Genomic DNA, 20,747 nt, shown 5'->3' with positions numbered 1-20,747 from the left:
CTTGTACTGAAATAGCTTGCACAAATATCTGTTCCCGGAGAAGCCGTCTCAACTTTCAACACCTTGCTGTAGCGCCTTGATCCTGTGTTTATGTAAGATTGAGCGCTCGGAAGCTAAACGCCGGCTTGAGCTCATCCCAGATAGTTTTGAAAACAAAAGCATGGAGAACAGGTGGGAAATGGAAAAGCCAGCACATCGTTTGACTTTGTAAAAAGGCCAGACAAGACAAAGACAAGCAGGCTTTGACCACATTTTGTGCCACTGCACATTCCTTCGAACCATTCCTCACGCTAATGATGCCGTACATCTGGGAGCGCTTGCATCATTTGTGGTCAAGCATTAACCATTATCTAAGCTTTTCCCTGTGTGTATGTCACCCTCTGAGCTCCTTCCCTTTGCCTCTCTGACCCCTGATTCCCAGAAAGAGGCGACAGATTATTTACTCGTAGGCCACTGCCCCCGAAGCTAATGAGGAGGAAGAAGCCGCATTGACAGACATAATTATCACAGTTTTGCTGGGCTCAGCCAGGGGTCCCCTTTTGTGGTGTAATTACTGTCCTTTTATCCACACACCACTGCATCCGCCATTACTTCACCCATCTTTAACATCCGTTTGTGTTTCTAGATGCTTTTTCTTTTCTTTTTTTTTTTAACTGCACCAAAACAGTCTTGGATAACTTTATACCCTTTTTCTAATGCACCAATCAGCTTCTTTGCTTACTTTGTCCCCTGATTGATTATGTTTATTATAATATTATTCTATAAGATGGCAAATATCGCACTACAGCACTGTTTAAATAAGCTACAAACCTCTATGAATATGCCATTAGAGAAAATGGAGGAATAAATAGCATCTAAAAGTCTCCATTGTTTGTTTCTGAAGAGTAATAGGCTTTTAGTGCAGCTGTGTGTGCCCCCCTCGTCTATCTCCTCAGAAATTTTGGCACTGTATTTGAAATGCATAGTTTCCTGTTCCCTTTGATGGAATCCCTTTTCAGCAGCCACAGGGGAAATCATGACTGGCAATGTTTTGGGGAAAAATACTAAAAAGAAAAAACCCTCAGCCCTCTCCAACAGTGAGGTCTTTCTGTATTTGTGGTGGGATACATTTGTTTAGTCAAAAATAATGTATAATTCTTTTTTAGTGCGGATGAAAAAAAGGGGTATCTCCAGGGAGCGGCCATTTTGAAAGCAGTGAAAGTAGCACTGTGATTCAGCGAGACACACCGAATCCACTGGGGCTCCCAGCATGGAGAACAAAGTGAGAAAAAAAAAAAGAAAAAAGATCAATGCACTTGGATCAATGACAAGTCCTTTGAAACTTCTTTTATCTCAAAGTAAAATCCAACCACAACAGGTGCTCCTGGTACAAAAAAAAAAGGCTTCAGAGACAAGAGATATTAGCCATAACGTTGAGCTATAATGAATAAACAATACTCACTATTGGACTTGCATTGATGTAATCTGAGTTGCCGTGGTTATTCTCCGCTTTCAAGGTGATCCTGGAATGATCGTCTGTAATGGAGATGCATAATTCATCAACATACTTTTTCACAGTTATTCCTCCCCACACAATAACAACACAATTTTGAGCAGCAACATAGGAATATAAAATTGCAAAGGCTGCAGGGACTACACTTTCACCAGGCTTTCATCATGCTCACACACACTATTCTGAAGTCCTGAATTGTTCCACCTTCAATAAGGAATGTTCCAAGTGAAATAATAATTATATATTTTATCTTAGGAAGTCTGTAGTCTGTGTTTGGAGCCTTGACATCCTAATTTTGTGAAAACTGAGTGAAACTGTTGCATGATTCATATAATCTGTTTCCAAAGAACTTGAACCCTCTTCAGTAGTCTTCCTATACACACTTGCTTCAAATCAAAGACCCTGAAAACTTGGCCTCAAATCTTTTTCTTATATTCGTGACAAAATAAGCACAAATCCAAGTAAAAATAAAACATCTTTAGGTTTTATTTATGATATTAAATATGAGTCAAAAACTCTTCTTCATCACCAGGACTGTGTGGGTGTGGTTTGATCAGATTTGACTGACAGTAACCAAGCAACCCACCAACTGTCATCAGATTCTGATTCAAATGTTGTTAAATCCCGATTGGTCCATAAAACTATGTGACATCACTGTGTTCTAACTGAGCCCCGCCCACCTCAAACCAGTGAGAAGAGCACAGAGAAAAACAGAAATACAGAAAATGATATGTTCTTGTAGATCCCCATTACTCATAGTAAGAGACTGATTGAGGAAATACATTTTCAGGGCCTTTAAACGTGATTACTCGACTAGCATAAAGATTAAGTAATTAACTGTTCACAAAGCCCCGCCTCCCTTAGTTACTGTTGCTACATTTGTCAAATTGACTGTTCTCACGGCACACATGTAGTTTATGATAATGGGAGCAGATTTAGCACTCAAAATGTGCAGTTATCTTTGAAATAATGGGTCTATATTTCATACAGAAGTAAACAAAAACAATTTCAAGCGTGGATTTTGTTAGTTGAACAGATAACTTTCATTAGCTACGTTTATTGGCTGTTGCTAACTAGCGGAAGCTAATGCTGATGCTGAAATTACGTGATTGGTTGAAGACTCGCTGAAGTTATTGGAATGTAAACTTTCCCAAGCCAAATAAAGAGCAGATTGGAGCCACAATTGTTTCTCCATATATACCATCATCTTGGCTCCCACACAGTGGATGTTCCAGGCCAAAACAGGTATTTTTCTATGGTAATCTGTAACCCCACGTAATAATATAGTAAACTAATAACATGCCATTTGTCTCAAAGTCTCAAAGCAAGTTGATTTGCATTGAAAAAAACACAGTTTTCCAACTACAATTTACTGGTTTTCAGGAAAAATTGTTTAATAAACAATACTAAGACAGATTATTTGTTTGGAAACATATTTTTACATTGCTTGTTTATTCAGCTGGTTTTATGTAGCGCTTTGAAGCATCTGTCCACAAATATATCAACAACAGTGATGGCACTGCATTGCTCTGGCCTTTTTAATGGTGGGAACAGTCTCACAGCTAAAAATAAAAAAAAAATGAATGGACATCTGAATGAACTCACATACGACCACGGCGTCTGAGCGGTTCCTCTTGGAGTTCTGCTCGCCGTGCCCCACACTGCAGGTGCTGGGTTCTGCCTGGTAGGAGCACAGGGCCTCCCACTCACGCTCCAGACGGTTCTTGTTCTTCAAGTGGTCCTCCATGTATGACTAGAGGAAAACAGACACCCCCTTAGCCACCATTTCAAACAAAAAGCAAGAACTATGCAAAACACAACTGAAATTATCTCAAAATATGGCTGTAAAAAGACATTTTGTGTTTGTTTTTGCTGCAAATTTGGATTAATTTCATTGTATTTTCTTCACCATGAGCTAACCAATAAATAAACTGGAGCAAACCACTAAACCCTTGACAACAGCATCTCTCCATTAAAGCTATGATCAGGTGTCATGGAGCATTATTGTCCTAAGCTGCTGTATAGCATAACAACGGGGTGAGGAGGAGGCTGCTGAAGATCTAGGTGGGGCTAATGTTTGTGTGTTTGTGTGTTTGTGCATGTGTGTTTGACCGAGAGAGAGAGAGAGAGAAAAAAAAATCACACACAATTAAGACTCCTGAAAGGTTTGTCTGCATTGGAAATACTTCAGGGGTGTTTCAATCACGTCCCTCACTGCTTGCACAGCCACTGATAAGATTGTCTGCATTTAAGCCGTCGCTTGGAGAAGACAAAATTGAATTCGCTAGAGAGACAAAGATGGAAAAAGAGAAGGGGGAGGGGAAGCGGCCTGTGTGTGTGTGTGTGTGTGTGTGTGTGTGTGTGTGTGTGTGTGTGTGTGTGTGTGTGCGTGTGTGTATTCTCCCAAACCAGGGCAAGTGTTAGGGAGCTTAGAGGCTGAAGCTGGCAAGACAGTCTTTTTTAGCGTGGCGCCATGTTTCGCTTTCTCTCCTGTATCATGGCTCCCCTCCCAATGGGGTTAAATGGTTTAGACCGCTATTGTGTGAGGCAGAAGATTACAGACTCATAAACTGATGTCAGGGATCAGCTGGCTAATACAATGAAAGTGATACCCAGATGTGCTGGGTTTTTATCCCATATTAAAGGCAGTATAGGTAGGCTAAGCAGAGAGGTGACACTCCATTGTTACATCCGACTTATTCACTCCTATCTGTCAAAAGGGAAATCCAAGCCTTTGCAGAATATATACAATTCCTACCTAGATGATAATCACAAATAAGCTTGTCCAACACATAATAGGCAATTACCCTTCGATGGCTCATGAATTCAGATGTCTCCTGCATGCATGCAGAGGATATTATATGACTTATAAGAACATCACAAATCCTACAGACAATGGAAATCAAAGTTTATTGTTAGATATGGTACCAGGGGTGCCACTCAGGTCTTAAAAGCCACACTAAGAACAAAAAAAGCAACTCTTGTGATTAATGCAGCTGCATAATGAGAGAACACAACAGCACAATGTGTTCTATCTGAACCCATTAATGACATAAAGTGATCTTTCTGAAATAGTACTGATTTCTGCTGTTATACTTTGAACCATCCCTGCTTGAGCCTTTTAATTTTATGCATGCAAAAAAACTCAATTATGAAAAAATCTAGTTAATGTCATTTCTAATAGCAGGCAACACACGTATATTTGCATGTGTGTCGGTGTGCATCGCCTACGCAAACACACAGTGCTGTCTTCCCAGGAAAATGACAGCATGCCATTATGGCCACTTGACAGAGCCTGTCACCACTATGCTCTTGTCACCCTGTACAAGTACTCTCTGCTTGCCAGCCTGACAGCATTCCACCTCCCCAACCAATATTACATCTCCATGTACTTGATAAATCCACTCTGAATTGCATCCCATTCTATTCAAACGATGCCCTGAATCGATTGCATTCCAAATTCATATTTTCAGAGCTTAATGCAATGCAGCCAGCAGGCCCTTATCAAGCCCTCCCGTTCCTAGGGGGAGGCAGTGGACCATGGCGTATTCCAGAGACAGGGTAACGAAGGTTTAGTGAATGGGGGGATTATGTCTGCCAATCAGAGGGTTGGGATGGGAGGCCTGGGTGTCAGGGAAACAATGTCTAATCCTTCCTAAGCAGTCTCCTCGGCAGCAGAGGGTGCTGGGTGAAATCAGGATGAAGGGACAACCAGGGGAGCCAGACACAACAGGTAACACATTACTGTCAAGCTCCGCTGTCAAATTAAAACGAACAATACTGGTAACAGTTTGTACAGGGAGCTTTAGGATATGATAAACAGCGGTGAGAGGTGAAAAAAAGGTATTAATATGTATGTTTTTGTGCGACTAATAATAGCTAAATGAAAAGAGCACATTGTTTTGCCTTAAATGGAACAGCAAATTATTCTTTTGCTTATGAACTAAATTTACAATTGTTAGTAAAAAGCCACTGAGGGCAGAACATGTTACATGAGTCAGCGGCTATTTTCCTTTTGAGCAAATAATAAATCATTTAAAAACATGGAACAATAACTACTCAACATAATGAAAAAGAGCCTCAAGCTACATAATTATAGATGTTTTCCTTTTCAGTAGAGAGGTTATTAAGCCCAGGGAACACTACAGCAACTGTATCAACATTTTGATCCTGTTTCTAGACAGTAGAAGAGCATGGACAGAGATGTTTTTTGTTTAACATGCTAGTGAGGAAAAATGTGTTCAGTGACTGTAAAGTGCTGTCCATGGTGCTGAAAGCACTGCAGCAATAAGCACAGAAATTACAGCCACATAAGGAACACATGTTACACCTGGTAATCGTTTTTGAGGTTTTTAATCATTCAGTTTGCATGGTTATAGCATACTGCAGCTGAAATAGAAGGGAGAAGATAGAAAATGTAAGACAGCAGAGGTGGTCATAGATTTGAAAAACAGCAAATGACTCAGCACACAGAGGCATCCAATTTCAGTTTTTGAAGTTGGAAGTCGTTATGCAAGACTTTTGAAGTCTTGAGGTGGGCCGAACAGTGGGGCGCAAAATCGCAGTTCAAATTCTCGCAGTAGCTTAGTGGCAGTATGTGTGTGTGTACTGTATGTGTGTATGAGGTGATCGGGCCTCAAAAAAAAAAAAAGGACCCCCCCCAGCATATGTGCTTTGGAAAGCCGGGTATTCATCATCCTTCTCCACACGGTGTGAGCTCCAGAGAGCGAGAGAGGGGAGATGAGAGTAGAGGAGAGCAGAGATGGGAAAATATAGGTCTGAGATCAGTGATAACAAGGCAATCTCACACATGGTTTCATGTGAGATGGCGGTGGAATTTTAAAGAAGAACCCCTATAGGACATCTCCATGTCAATCATGGCAAGAAAGAGGAGTAAAGATCCCTGTGTGTTTTACCTTTCTATTTTGCAATGGCTGCATTGCTGCTGTGAAGAAACTGGGGCTAATAATAACAGCTCCTAGAAATGATTTACTGTGCCTCTTTTGTTATTGCAGGGCTAAATGCTTTTCTATTGTCAATGTTTTCAAAAGGGGCTTCACAAACAAGCCTTGACGAGTGCAACAAAACCCATCTATTACCACCAATACAAGGCATTACTCAGATTCACTCTCATTCATTATAGCCTTCCAATATAAAAGCTAGACATGCAGTGTGATGAATGCTCTCTCCATTAATGGAAACACTGCAAGGCATCTATCCATCTCTTTTATCAAGCTTGTCTCAAATGAATGAAGCGAAAGTTGTGCAAAATTAAAACAATCCATTGTGTGTTTGTGGAAGTGTTGGCAACCAAAAGCTTTTTCAAGCAAAATAAAAACTGAATTTCAAATACATCCAAATGACAATCAGTTGGGTAATGATATTTCAGTTTTGAGCAGCTCCCATCTTGCAAAACAATGTCTGCCTTATTTTGCTGCAGCAGTAAGAGAGACGGAGGGGGTAAAAGATGAAAATGACAGAGGGGAGAGAAGCAGGACGGAATGATAAAGAGAGAAAATGACACGTTAAAGGGAGGGAAAAGTTGGAGGAGAAAAATGAAGACAACAGAGCCAAGATAAAGCAAGAGGGAGAAAACAGCGGGAGGAGTGATGAAAAAAACGAAACAAAAACAAAGATAACAAGGTTCTGAGGGGAATGAGGTGAGAGAGGGATGAAAAAGAGCCACATCCAAACAGATAAACAGAGAGAAATCAAGCTGTTGGTTTTCAGCACAGGGCCTAGCATATTCATAGACACAGGGAGTTTTAAAAGCATACACTATAATGTATGCTCACATGAAAGATCTGCATAGTCTATTCCTGTAGATCTGTGGTTCCCAACCTTTTCTGGCTGACGTATGCCCAGAGGCCCTTACAGATGACCTCAAGCACCCCTACATCGACACCACCCATTCTTTCATAAAACTGAACTGTTAATGTTTAGGTCGGTTCGATCAAGCTATTTGCATTCGTACTACACCTCTTGAGGTAGCAGAAGACATTTCAACTATTTACCCTTTTAGCAAACCATTTCAACCTTTTATGCATTACTTTTAGCTAATTACTTAAACTATCCATTACTTTTAGCTAACTGTTTCAACTGCTTAGCCATGACCTTTAACTATTTGAACTGTTTATCCATTACGTAGCTAGCTATTTAAACCATCCATTACTTAAAGCTAAGTATTTAAACTTTTTATCCATTACTTTTAGCTTACTATTTCAACCCGTTATCCATTACTTTTAACCATTCAACATTACTTTTAGCTAGCGCTTACTATTTCAACTGTTTACCCATTAGTTTATATCATTTCAGTTTCAATTTCTTTAGGTAAATCAAACCCAAATTTTATTTTTTCAAATTAATTTAGCAACTGCACAAACCACGTAACTGCAGAAGTACCTCTTGGGGTACAAGTAGCTCTGGTTGGGAATCACTTTGAATCACTATGTAGATCTATGACATAATGTATTCAATGAAAAGCATTGGAGTTTCTCAAACTACACTAAACCCACTGTGGCAGACTAAGTGCATAGTAAGTGAGACATGACATGTTGTGGTTGTTTAGTTGTAACAATCTGATGCCAAGAACCACAAAAAGTCTCTGGGGCCTGACAACAAAACCACACCTCAACCAACTTCCATTTATTCACCTTCCTTCCTCCCTTGTCACTTTTCCCACCACATGAATCATTACTCACATTGTTTCTGGAGTCACAAGCAAGTTCCTTACCAGTATCATGTGACCAGTGGAGATGTCCATGTTGGATGGCACTGGCTCTTCGCACCAGGAGGAGGTGCTGCTGCGGGTGGATGGGCTGGCTGCAGGGCCATCGCTGAACTGGGATGAGACGCTGTTGAGCCGCGAGTGGCGCAGGGTCTCAGGCCGCTCGACACGCTCCGACGTCCGGATCGCCATGCGCTGGCGACAAAGCTCCTGGGGATTACAGGAGATAATGGTGAAGCGCTGATCATCAAAAATGCATTTTTTTTCACACTCCTGGCAAGGTTTCATGTAGTTATCTTCTTTTCATGCACATAACAATAGTTTTATGTAGGTTATGTGCTTATCCTTGCTGTTAGGGGCTGAGTTCTGCAAATGCACCTTGCAAAATCCTGTATCTCGGCTGACTTGATCTGTCCTCACTTGCCTGTAGATTAATGGCTTATCCTCGTGGATTATGGAGCTTATACTAATTATGTCAAAAATACATGGTTGAGGAACCCTACATGATTTACAGAATAAATTCAGTATGTCACACCTGACTGCCACACTGCGACAGTCTTCATTGTTTAAGAATGGATCTTTTAGTTGTTAAAAAGCAATCTTTTATAGTAAAATTCTACACAAAATCAATTCAATTCAATTCATAACAGAAGGTATTCCAGGGCACTTTTCATATAGAGCAGGTCTAGACCGTACACTTTATAATATTATTTACAGAGACCCAGCAGTTCCCACCATGAGCAAGCACTTGGCAACAATGGAAAAACTCCCTCTTTTACAGGCAGAAACCCCGAGCAGAACCGGGCTCTGGGTGGGCGGTCATCAGCCTCGACAGAATCACCACACTCATACTGCACAGTCAAGCTCTATAAAGCAAAAACCGCATTCTTTAAAAAGAAGAATTTGCAAAGATAGAAACATAACAGGAGAATCTATCCATCAATCAAACAGGAGCTCCACGGTAAATGCATATAACCACAGAGAACCCAAGGAGAAAAATGCATTGGCACAATTGTAAAGTATAATTTTCTATTTTGATTGATATCTCCAGGTTTCTGAGCTAAAAGACCCACTGCGACGAAGATTACACTTCTCCCAATGACTCAGCTTTTCTCCCATCATGCCTCAGTGCAGAGACAGGATATCAAAAATCCAAAGACTAGGCATTATCTACTCTAGTATAAACGAAATGAAAAAGAAAGAAAAATGGAAAGAAAATAACCCCTATTGCAAGATTTGTGCAATCTTACACATGTGCAAACAAACAAACACCGTAATAGTCACACACTTTGCCTGATTCCCTAAATCTATGTTAAATTTATAATCTGTAAACCCCATCATTTTGGGAGGCAAAGCCAGTCATCTCCACAGAATTAATTTCCATACTCGATTAATAACAGCGAGGGCAGGGCAGGCCAGAGAAAACGCCTTGTGAAAGCACATGCTATCTCATGATCTATCATAGTGATATTTCCCTCTGGAGCACAGGCCCCTCTAAGCCCTGGTCTTGGATCAGCTTTCCCGCCGTCAGACTTTAATGATTAGAGCTATGAAGCAGTGCCCTGGGCCTTGGCCTCGGGGCAATATCCAGGTCCACCTCATAATTCATCCTACTTCTCAACATCTCTGCAAAGCGCCGTGCTGTACCGGAGCCGGGAAATCATCCCAGGAGCAGGCAGGGAGATGCAGTTAGCACCAGGGAGGGCCAGAGGACAGACACATGGATCCCAGAGAGGAGCACTGGGTCCGGGATTACAGTCTCTACTGCCACCCCCCTCCTTTCAGACTACTAATAAGAATGAAAACAGGCAGGGAAGAAACAACGTTTACAGTATGATGCTGCCACCTAACAATATCTCTCACCCACAGCACACAAACAACTGTATCTGTCAAACAGAGAACACACCCACATGAACGCCTGACAGAACAGTTCCCTGAAGGTTTACTGAGAAAGAACAGGTGCCATATATAACCTAAAAATTGTATAATAAGAGATTTATAATAATCTAAATTGACATAATCTTAACATCTAAGATTATAGAATATGCATTAATATTTGTTATCTTTGCTTATTTTTGTTTCTCTGTGGCCATCGTTATAACTGTAACACCTCCAGCTTTTGATAGATAGAGCAGCTCTGTGAAAACCTGATTAAATATTGAAAATGTTAACGGGACATGCAGATAAATTTGTTCTGAGTGCCATGCTGGGCACAGCTGAGCCCCAACGCTGAAAATCAATACAGCCCAGGCTGCCATGGCCCTGGAGGAACAGAGGGAATAGGTCACAGTGGCGGCCTGTTCCCCTGTCTCACACACACACACACACACACACACACACACACACACACACACTTCTCAGGCACGGCTGAGCTTTGAATATTTGGATGAAATGAATATATATTGGAGCAAAAAGACAAAAATGTAAGAAATAAAGATTAAATCAAAAATGCAAATCACAACAGCCAAAAACCGTCATAGCAGGTAGAAGAGAATTACTCAAACATATACACACATTACCAGACACTCTCTCACAAACCAATCAGAAAATATACCGTATCTGAACAAAGTGTGTTCTTCCAATCACAGAGCACCGGCTAAGTGTCCCAGCCCCTGATTGGCTAATAGCGAGGGGGCTGGTCTAACCTGATAGGTTGCTGTGGCATCAGTACTGGTGTCAGTCCCCAGGCTGGCCAGTTTTTCCTTCATGCGGAGGTGGGAGCGCTGGCGCACGCAGAAGAAAGTGGCGGACACTGCCAGCGCCACCAGGATGAAGAGCATGCAAAGGACAGAGAGCAGCAGGAACTGTCCCGACTCCACCCTGGTCTCCTTCACCACGGGGATCTGGGTCAGGCTGCCCCTCTGGAGGACACACAAACAGAGAGAGAGAACACACTGTCAGAGCAGTAAAGGATGCTACTCTGTCTTTTTTTTCTGATTGATGTAGTCTTTTTTGATTTGCAGCAACCTCCATGTCAAGTCTGCAGTGCATCAATTTTCACCTGAAGGCTTGTCCTGACTTTCCCGTGAAAAAAATATGGACTCAACAGCACCGCAAGTGCTTCCTTACCTACCTTCACTTCCTCTCCCGCTCTTTCCTTCCACCCACCACTGTCTGACCCCCCCCTCTCATTAGCCAGCTCTAATACTGGCCTTATAATATGCATTCAGACTCAGTCAACCCTTATTACCAGCCTCTGTCCACTGCTGTCTCCACACTGTGCCCCACTATAGATATGTACAACCCCATTTAGTGCTGGCATGGGGTGGGCTGGCACTGTGCAGCTACAGGAGGTTGGGATACTAAAAGCTTGTGCTTAATTAGCTCCTCTGGTCCTGAGTTTGGCTGGATTAGGCCCTGGCCCAAGCCGCACAGCTAATGGCCACGAGGACTGGAGAGACACAGGCAGCCCAGACTGGACCTTCATACATCCACCACCAGTTGAATAGAAAGGCCTTTTCAAATATTCACACCCACACTGCATGTTAATTCAAACAGGGAGGTATAGAGTTGTCTCACTATGGCAGACTTGTTTTTAATGTGCTGTAATATCATCTAAGAGATTTTTATCAGCGTGGGTTAAAGAATTGGCCTATGTGCTGGTAATTGGTCCACTCATGGCCATTTACTGTAATGATAAATTCCCTGTGGGCCCCACTTATATGGACTATTTTGAGGGCATAACAGCGATAATTAGGAAGGATAATTAATGATACCTAAAATGTAGCTACAGTTGAAGAAAAGATCATCCTGGCAAGTTCGTTTTCATTTAACTCTCGAAAACAGAAAGACACTATTTTCAAAAACATGGGGGTTTCTGTAAAAGCCAGTTCTCCACAGTCTTTGATCTAATTCTATCAGCTGCATAAATGTCAATAGCTGTACATCTGCGAAAGGGCAATATCAATAACAGTGCACAAATACATCAGCAGGCTGCTAATTGTCTGCATGCAATATTGAAAGACTGATGGGTGAAGTGAATCAAACCTACAACTTGAACAAAAAAAAAAAATAGCAGAGCTCTGACATTTAGCCTGAGGGGTCTAATGGGTCGGCTGAAGGATGGTTACATCTTGTTATACCATTTTCAAAACAAGACACTTCACCTCAGACCAGTAACAATATGGTTTGACCTTGTGGCTCGTAATTGCCAATGTTTTAGCGGTTGTGCGGATGCCCAGGTCTTTCCGATTACAGTGTTGGGCCAGACGACGGTTGCTGTTGATTGCAATTGCTGTGGCTCGAGCATGTAGTTTCAATCAAGCATTAAGAGGTTAGTCAACAACTGAGAGGTTTGAAGAGGCTCGTGTACGGGTACGGAGGGGAGGAATGGCCTCGATCCAATGACTTGTCTGTCCTGTTCAGTGATCAAATGAACATACAGACAGCAGGAACGACATTTAGAAATGAACACAGTTTTCATTTGCCAGAGTACTTGTTGAGACAATAAAATAAAAAGACAATAAAACACAATAAAAGACCTGAAAAACCCTCATTAGATATATTGAATATTCAGCATATTTTGCACAGTAGACACAGCATGTCACATCGGTATAGTGGTTCAAGACTGCTGCCTCTGAAACCAAAGTGTCCCTATAGACCTATTGGTTGAAACCTGCTTGACACCTCCAAGCTATTCCCTTGGACTAAAATCTTTTCTTTATTCTAAAACGAAAAGAAAAAAAGTCTTATCGAGTTAATCAAAGTCGGGGGCCCTCTGCAATCTGTGGCTACTCTTGAAAATATTCAGGTAAACACCTTGGAATGAATAAAAAGCCTTTCCACTGTGGGTGCAAACAGGCTTGAAATGCACTGCAAGCATAAAAGAGTGTTTGAAGGCGTTAATCGTGTTAGAAAGAAACCAGAGGAGGTACAGAAGGAGAGAGAGAAAGAGGAGGAGGAGGAGGAAAAGGGAGGAGATGTGAGGCTCAGAATTACCTTCATGGGCCTTTAGAGTTCTGTCCTTTAGCTTTTTATTAACATTTTTGTAATCATTTTATTTTACTATAATTGGAGTATGTCTTAAAAATGTCATCTGACTGAAATGTTTAAAATATTAAAAAACACTTAACTAAAGTGAACTGAAAAAGGCATTTGAATGGTTTAATATCAAGATATGAACATTTTATTCAGACTTATTATTACCCAAAGCTTGCAGAAATATTTTGATCTGAATGTTAGAGCAGAATTTTGCATTGAAATTTAAGATCGACATGAAATACTGCCATGGAATAAAGATTTTTTTTTCCCTCCATGAATTCGATTTCTAATTAAAATTCACCTTTTAAAGCTCAATAAATTCATTTTTATTGATTCTTTTAAAATAATGCTCAACATTGCTATTTGTGTTGCAGGATCCAAACTCAGTGGAGTTATTACCCTCTGCCTCTAATAGACTTTTCCTCCCTTCTATTCATATTGGCCCTGTGTGGTGAATTAGCCAATCTGAGAGGAGACAAGGGGCAGATGGATTTCGGTGCTCTGGATTATTCAAATGATAGAGGAAAGGTCAGGCAGAGAGGTGTTGTTGGGGCGGCTGGCTATCCATTCACTCACATCACAATACCTTTAAGAAGTACAAGAGGAAAATCCTCCCAAACACACAACCGCCAAACCCCAACCAACCCTAAACCCAGGCTTTAACAAAAAAAAAGTTGCAGCTACAATTGAAGATTTAAGAGGTTTGAAATCAGCTACATTCACGGTAGTTTTTATGAAATAAAATGTGACTGATAAACCTGCAGTTAACAAAAAAGGATCACACATGAAATGCAAAAAAATTGCCTTGATGCAACATTTTATAAGCATGTTATTTTTCATAGACCTATGAGAACACTGTACAACACCAAGTACTCGATAATACAGTGCTACTGGAAACTGTTGGGCCTATTTTTCAGACAAATTTGCAAACTCATAAAATTGAAAATAATTATTTGAGAAATAAAGCATTTTGATATGGACAAACTCTGCAATGTATATAATATATATATATATTATATATATACTAGTCAATCCTACTCTAGATATTTGGAAAGAATAGAATAAAGAGCTCGGTTGCATAAGATCTAAATTACATAAAGATAACTGCGCTTATTTTTTTTAAACTAAACACACTGAAACAGAATAATTCATGGAAACACAGAGCGGATTCACCAGCTTTCAGTTGTCAGGGTTTATGAGTTGGCGCTGCTCGCGGGCAGCACCAGGATCAGCCTGCACAGAAACTTTGTCCCCTGCAGCCAGATGTGCTCACAGCAAACCACCGGGCTCAAGATGTTCGCTGAGTTTACCTTTAGGTTACCATATGACTATATTTGAATGCGTATTTTACCGATGCTCGATTATATTTTCTCCCATAAGCTTCTGGAGATTCGAGCTCCAGCAGATTATCGCAGCAGAGAGGATGAAACAAAATGAAACCACGACACCAGAGCTGCTAAAATATTCTGCAACACGCTAAAATCATTTTCATTCACATCGGAAACAAAACCAGCTCACAACGTGAGGTTACGATTGTTGACAAGTTTTCAAAGCCGGTCATTTAAGGCGCCTTTTTACGCATTTGACGCATTAAAACACTGGGAAAAAAACAACACACACACACGTTTCAAGCCAGGAGATAATTACCCAAATCCATGTCGCCGGGCAGAGCGCGCATTTCGCAGTAAACGGAGGGTGCTGTGTCTTGTATTCCAGAGAGCATGGTTAACCACTGACGCCCGCCGCAGCTCCAAGAAGCGTTTGTGCGTCCCGGCCGCCCACTCAGTCCGCTTCTCCAAAAGTTCCCCTGCGAGGGTCCCATGCGTCCCCCAGCGCCAACAAAAGACCGCGGCTTCAACACGAAGATGAAGAAAAAGAGAAAAAAAAGGGAGAGTCGGAGAGAATAAGAAAAGGGAGAAGAATGTGGGATATGCCCGCCTGATTTTCCGAGCCTCGGAAGAATGTGCAGAAGCCCCACTAGTGAGTCCTTTCAGCGTCTCTGTGCCAATGAAAAGAGATGGGGAGGTGGTGGGGTTGGGTTTTTTGCGATCATTTAGTTAAGGCTGAGCCCCTCCTTATATTCAGCAGCTCAGGAGTCCCCGTCCATTGCACATGTCATATCCACTGGTTGCTATAGCGATGCCTCCACATGTTGTCGACAGTGAATGTTCAAGGAGCGATGCCTGGCTAATAGGCTTGCGGACCGAGGGGCGATATGAATGGACATAGGGCTAGACACTCATTTGTTGAGCTACTAGGGGTCTCTGTGTTCGGTGTGTGAATTGCTGTTTTCTCAGGCTCTCCTTTTCCTCTGCTCCCTCTCCCAGGGATTCAGTTATGTGAGCAGAATAAGGGAGATGGGGCAGTCTATTCTTCAAAGTAGGCTTTTGCATTCAAAGCTGAAGTGAGCACTATAATAAGAGGCTACCACACAGTACAGTAGTTGTAAACTATATGAATGCTGCATGGGACATTGGGTGCAGTCTGGAAAATGGTCAGCCTAAAGTAAATTGTGTATAATTGGCTAAGTCCTTTCTCTGCCTCCCTCCAAGATCTGCCAGAATAAAGGAAAAAGGAGAGGAAAATTGCAAGTTTAACAAGTTTTAAAGATAAAACTGACCAAAAAGCTATCCTAATTAGCAATCAGTCTGAAAAAAAATGATCCAATGGAGAGCAACAGCTGCACTTAGCAGGGAGAGAGAGAGAAAGGGGGATTATGGAGAGCACAGGGAGAGAAAAGGAGAAAGAAAAAGAAAAGGGGCGGTGAAGAGAGGAGAACGGGGGTCCTGTCAAATGCAGATGACGAGTCTTGGGGAGGGGGGGGGGGGCTTGTGTGACGGGGGGCTCTCCAGTTTATTTTTTCCATTCAGAGAGCACCCCCTCCTCTTCTCTATTGTCCCTCTGTGTGACAGCTGGAGTTGGCAATGTGAAGGGGAGAACAAAAACGAGCTCGCTGTCCAGCCTGGGTCCGTGGCCGCATCGGACGCCACCCCACCTTCAAAAAGCAGAGCCAACGCGGCCCGCAGGGACAAAATCTGAAGCAGAACACACTCTAACTGACTCAACAATTTCTTTTTTTGCACCCCCAAAACTCCTAAAATACTAGACCTTGTGTGTGATGCTGCTGCAAAACTGAAATTATCCGTGCATTTTGTTATTTTATGCTGTTTTTGTTTCTTAAAAAAAAAAAAAATAGTAGGAACAAAATCTGTTCCTTCCTTATACGCCATGGAGTGACACTTTCACGTCATGCTCTCTGCACACTGGCGTCCTCATTTCTCAGGAATTATGCAGAATCCAAATTCAGTTTTTCGCCTGCTAGAGGGCACAAAAATGGTCTGACCACCCGTCGCCTGAGAGGCAAATTTTTTTATCTTGCAGCATTCAGTTTGAATACGAGAGAGAATCATCTGCAAGTGCTCGCTGTTGCACGAATGCAAGACGGATGCAAGAGTAATGCATGGTGGGAGACTTTTATCATGACTGCCAGTGAGTGGTTTTATTACTGGAAAGAAAGGAAATAGTGGCCCCCGGAAGTTAATCCCCAGGAAATCAGTCCCTACATTAAGTCAACCATACGATCATATCTATCCTGTTCTCTGGCGAAGTGGAAGAGAGCCCTGTTCATTCTTTTTCATATGAGATACCCTGGCCTGAGATACACCTGTCAGCCCTATCTAAATCCACACTCATCCAAACAAGGGTATTCCCCTGACACCGCAGTGGGTGGAAAAAACAGGAGGAAAAAAGAAAATGTCCACCAAGAAACAGACACCATCTTCACATGCTCTTTGAAGGAAAGCCTGACTTTGGCACCTGTTGTTTTCCTTCACTTGAACTCTGCGTAAATGGACGCATTTTCACACATCTCAGCCACTGCTACGCACTACACAGTACGATTTCACAACTCATGTCACATCCTCCAGCGAGGCCAGTGCTAATGGTTATCACACCAGGGAGGTTTGACGTGCATCGATTCATTCTCACAAAAAAAAACCCTACAAGCAGTCAAATTCAGGAACATACTGAAGTCACTCTTATGGTCACTGGCGATATTCGTGGATGCTGTCACGCCTGTGTGTTCCTGCAGTAAGTACTTCCTCGGGGTAACACATGTTCGAACAGTCGGCGAGAGTCCTGCAAGGCTTATCTGTCTTCCTCTCATGCGCTGCTCCAGTGTTTGCCTCCATGACACACTTCACATTTCTAATAAAAAAGATGGAAAAGCGGCGAGAGTGTTTAAACAACGGGAGAAAGAGGTATGCGGCACTTCACCATGTCGCTGGGAGAGAAGGAGGGGGGGTGAGGAATGTTAAACAAATGTCATGATCAAGTGCACTACCTGAGATGGCAGAGACATCCACTGACGCTCGTGCATGCCAGTTGAGAAAAGGGATGAAGAGACAATAACTTGCTTAGATGTTTTCTTGCACTTACAGACTGTCCCTGCGCGTGCAATCTGAATATACATGCACAGGTGTTAGTAGGTTTTTCTTGCAAAATACACATCCAAAATGCACACACACACACACACACACACACACACACACATACAATACATGTATCTGAGTGTGTATACCTGCAAGGAGACCTTAGCCTGGACACAGAAAAGTCAGTGATTGTAATATATTTGAGCAAACAGAAGAGAACGACAGCCCAGTAGCACACTGAGCCGGTAGTCCACATACCAATCACACTATAATGATATCAGTGAGAGGCTAATGCCGTTTACACTGCTGCACACAAGAAACCAACAGCTGCAATGTGTACCTGCAGAATGAACTAACGCGTGATACCGTTACACCCAAAATAGTCGGGATTTCTGCTCGGCTCTTTGAAATGGGGTGCAATAAATTATTCATAATAATATCTGAGCGAGACTGTTGCTGCAGCTCCATTTGGGAAGGTGTTGGAGGATTAGCTTCGAACTGTAATGCAGAGAGAAATGTATGCAAAACAAAACACATTTGGGTGTTCTGTTTTTTTTTTTTTTTATCAGATCCACCAGCTGTTATTGTTATTGCTGAAGTGATATTACAAGATGTGTGTGAGAGGAGAAGATCTAGCGTCCTCAGGGTTTTTGTACTCTTTTCTTTTAAAATGTTCTATTTCCATGCTTATCTTTCACATTTATAATCAAACAAAGCTCTCATGTAGGCAGAAGTTTGGTTTGAAAGTGTATTTGGATTCACAGTGCAGATATGTCATTTTGGTATATTGTTAGTTGGTACACTGCAGTTTGATTTTGCACTTAAGCTGAAATAAAATATAAAAGGTAACACTTTGCTCTCTCGTCTAAACTCCCTTTTAAACATCACTTAAGGTGCAGAAACTTGACAGTGAGGTGAATGTCTTAAATGCATTGTGTCTCGGTGAGTGTGTGTGTGCGAGAGAGAAACACCATGTTTCCTAATGGATGATGTTCAAAGACACAAAAAGGTCCCATTTCTGGGTTTTACTTGAAACATTTGAATTGCTGTGTCTCATGCTCATCACTTGCTCAGAGAGGAACCATTCAAAGCCTGTGTGTGTGTCAGCCATGTCATTCTGGTATTTTCCCCAGATGAGCTTGTTCAAATAGGCCTCTTTCTTATGTGAATCCCAGCCCAGGCATTGCCCATGCCAAGTAGTTCAAAGCAGTAAACATCAAGGTAAATGCTATGCCTGTCATCTTGACTATATTTAAAGCAGAGAGGCAAACCCACACACATGCACAACAATGTGCACTTCAAAAAGAAACAGTGTTGTGGCGTCATAGCCTGGAGTAGAAAATCACACCATATCTGTAAAATGATAGAAAATGTTGTTGTAATCTATCAGGATGACAACAAAGCGATACATATTTAGTGCTCATATTAATCGCCTTACATGTATAGTGTGTGCTGCAGTTTTACTGATGATTAATGATATATAGGTTAAGTGAAGACCAGGCCAAAATTATGGACTAATCGTGTATCAGATGGTGTTAAGCGGTCCGCTAAAGCCTCTTTCTGTTCAATTTCAGTTCAATTTACCGTTAGCTATGTCAATCTTCAGGACATTTATTCATTTATTTCTCAAAATTGTATGTAAATAGTAATTTTTGAAACAATGGGTCCTTGATTTCAGACAAGACAACAAGCAGCCTCTCATTTCCAGATATCAATTTAGCTGCTGAAATGACAACTGTTGCTAGCAAAGTTTGCCAGCTGTAGCTAACTAGCTAACAGTAGCTCCAGTAGTTGGTTGAAAGCGCTGTCTTCAGTTGACTCATTTTAAAACAAGAAGCCTGTAAAGGAGGTCTTAAATATGCACTTGATGGTTGCATGTACATGATATTGTGCTAAAAGAAGAGGCTAAAGCTACATGTCAGGCAAAAAGTGAGCATCCTCGCTGGTTGATGGTCCATGTAGAAGACATGGAAACAAAGAGACAGCATTGTTCTTGTTTTGCAGTGTAGAGCTAGTTAGTCCTTGTATAACAAATTATGATATGATGTTTCCACTTTTAATTATAAAGACTAACCGATATAGCACCGATATACACTAAACTCTGATAGCATTCAGTAGTGGCCTTCCACACAGGGATATGCAAAACACTGGATGTACGGGTTTTGAACATGGCTTTGTTTTAACGTAACCTGTAACCCCACAAAATTATAAAACTTAAGTTAATGATGTGTTCCTTGGCCTACTGTAGATACGTTAGTTAGCTGGACATGCTAACGTTTGAACACACTGTTTGATGCATTCCTTACAATTAGTACACACCGATGAATACTGCGTAAACATTTGGCCTGTCAGGCCTAGCTATGCTTGCTAAGCTAATGGAGATAGCGAACAAGTTTACTGTACAATCACTTAAATAAAACTTGTAATCAAAGGCATTTTTAGATTCTGTTGCCAATAACACACAGAAAAGCTACTTTGAGGTTTCCTAGATGAAGAATACATTTAAACTCTGATCTTCCCTTAATACTGAATTTGTTAATTCCAGACGAGACCAAGTCGTCAACCATGTTTGTGAAAGTTGAGTTGATTTACTTAAACTTTTTGCTCAAGGTGCAGCCTTAATTCCCAACTGGTTATAGTTGACAGTAATGATCCATTCTACCTGCAGCTGTGTTGACAATAGCAATATGTCTGACAAGGACAATGTTCATGTTTGCTAAAATGCCAGCCAAAATTAATTGAACTAAATTAGCAAATGGTGCTCATGCCTAAAAATGGAAGTAAAATCAACTCAGTATCAGTGAAGATGTTTGCACTGTGGTCTGAGATAGAGCAAATTACACTCAGATTTGCATTAATCACAATGAAAAGAATTCTTTTCAAGATGTAATTAGTTTTTGATGAGGGATATTACTATACTGTAGGTGAAAAGTCATTAGACACCAAATAAAATGGTCAGGTCCAGAATGTGAGTCAAGTTTGCTAAAACACAACCCAATCACGAAAGGTAATTGAAGGTAATACTTCATTCTATTGTGTTAAAAGATAAAAGAAGAACCGCCACTAAAAATCTCATCCAACACTTCCACAGTCAAAAACAGCAAGGAAAACACCAAGG

The 20,747-nt window shown here is 41.4% G+C and overlaps 1 protein-coding gene across 1 annotated transcript in view; it reads right to left on the bottom strand.

Moving 5' to 3' along the window:
• ptprn2 (protein tyrosine phosphatase receptor type N2) overlaps positions 1-20,747 on the bottom strand; it is a 117,680-nt gene that overhangs the window by 13,648 nt on the left and 83,285 nt on the right. The window contains exons 12-15 of the mRNA XM_070928152.1: positions 10,865-11,080; positions 8,226-8,429; positions 3,098-3,245; positions 1,442-1,515 (exon numbers count right to left, since the gene is read on the bottom strand). Of these exons, the coding sequence (XP_070784253.1) occupies positions 1,442-1,515; positions 3,098-3,245; positions 8,226-8,429; positions 10,865-11,080 (642 nt within the window). The remainder of the gene's footprint in view (positions 1-1,441; positions 1,516-3,097; positions 3,246-8,225; positions 8,430-10,864; positions 11,081-20,747) is intronic.

This window comes from Enoplosus armatus, chromosome 21 (genome assembly GCF_043641665.1).
Source record: "Enoplosus armatus isolate fEnoArm2 chromosome 21, fEnoArm2.hap1, whole genome shotgun sequence".
Taxonomy (NCBI): Eukaryota; Metazoa; Chordata; class Actinopteri; order Centrarchiformes; family Enoplosidae; genus Enoplosus; species Enoplosus armatus.
This window is presented reverse-complemented; position numbering and strand designations above follow the sequence as displayed.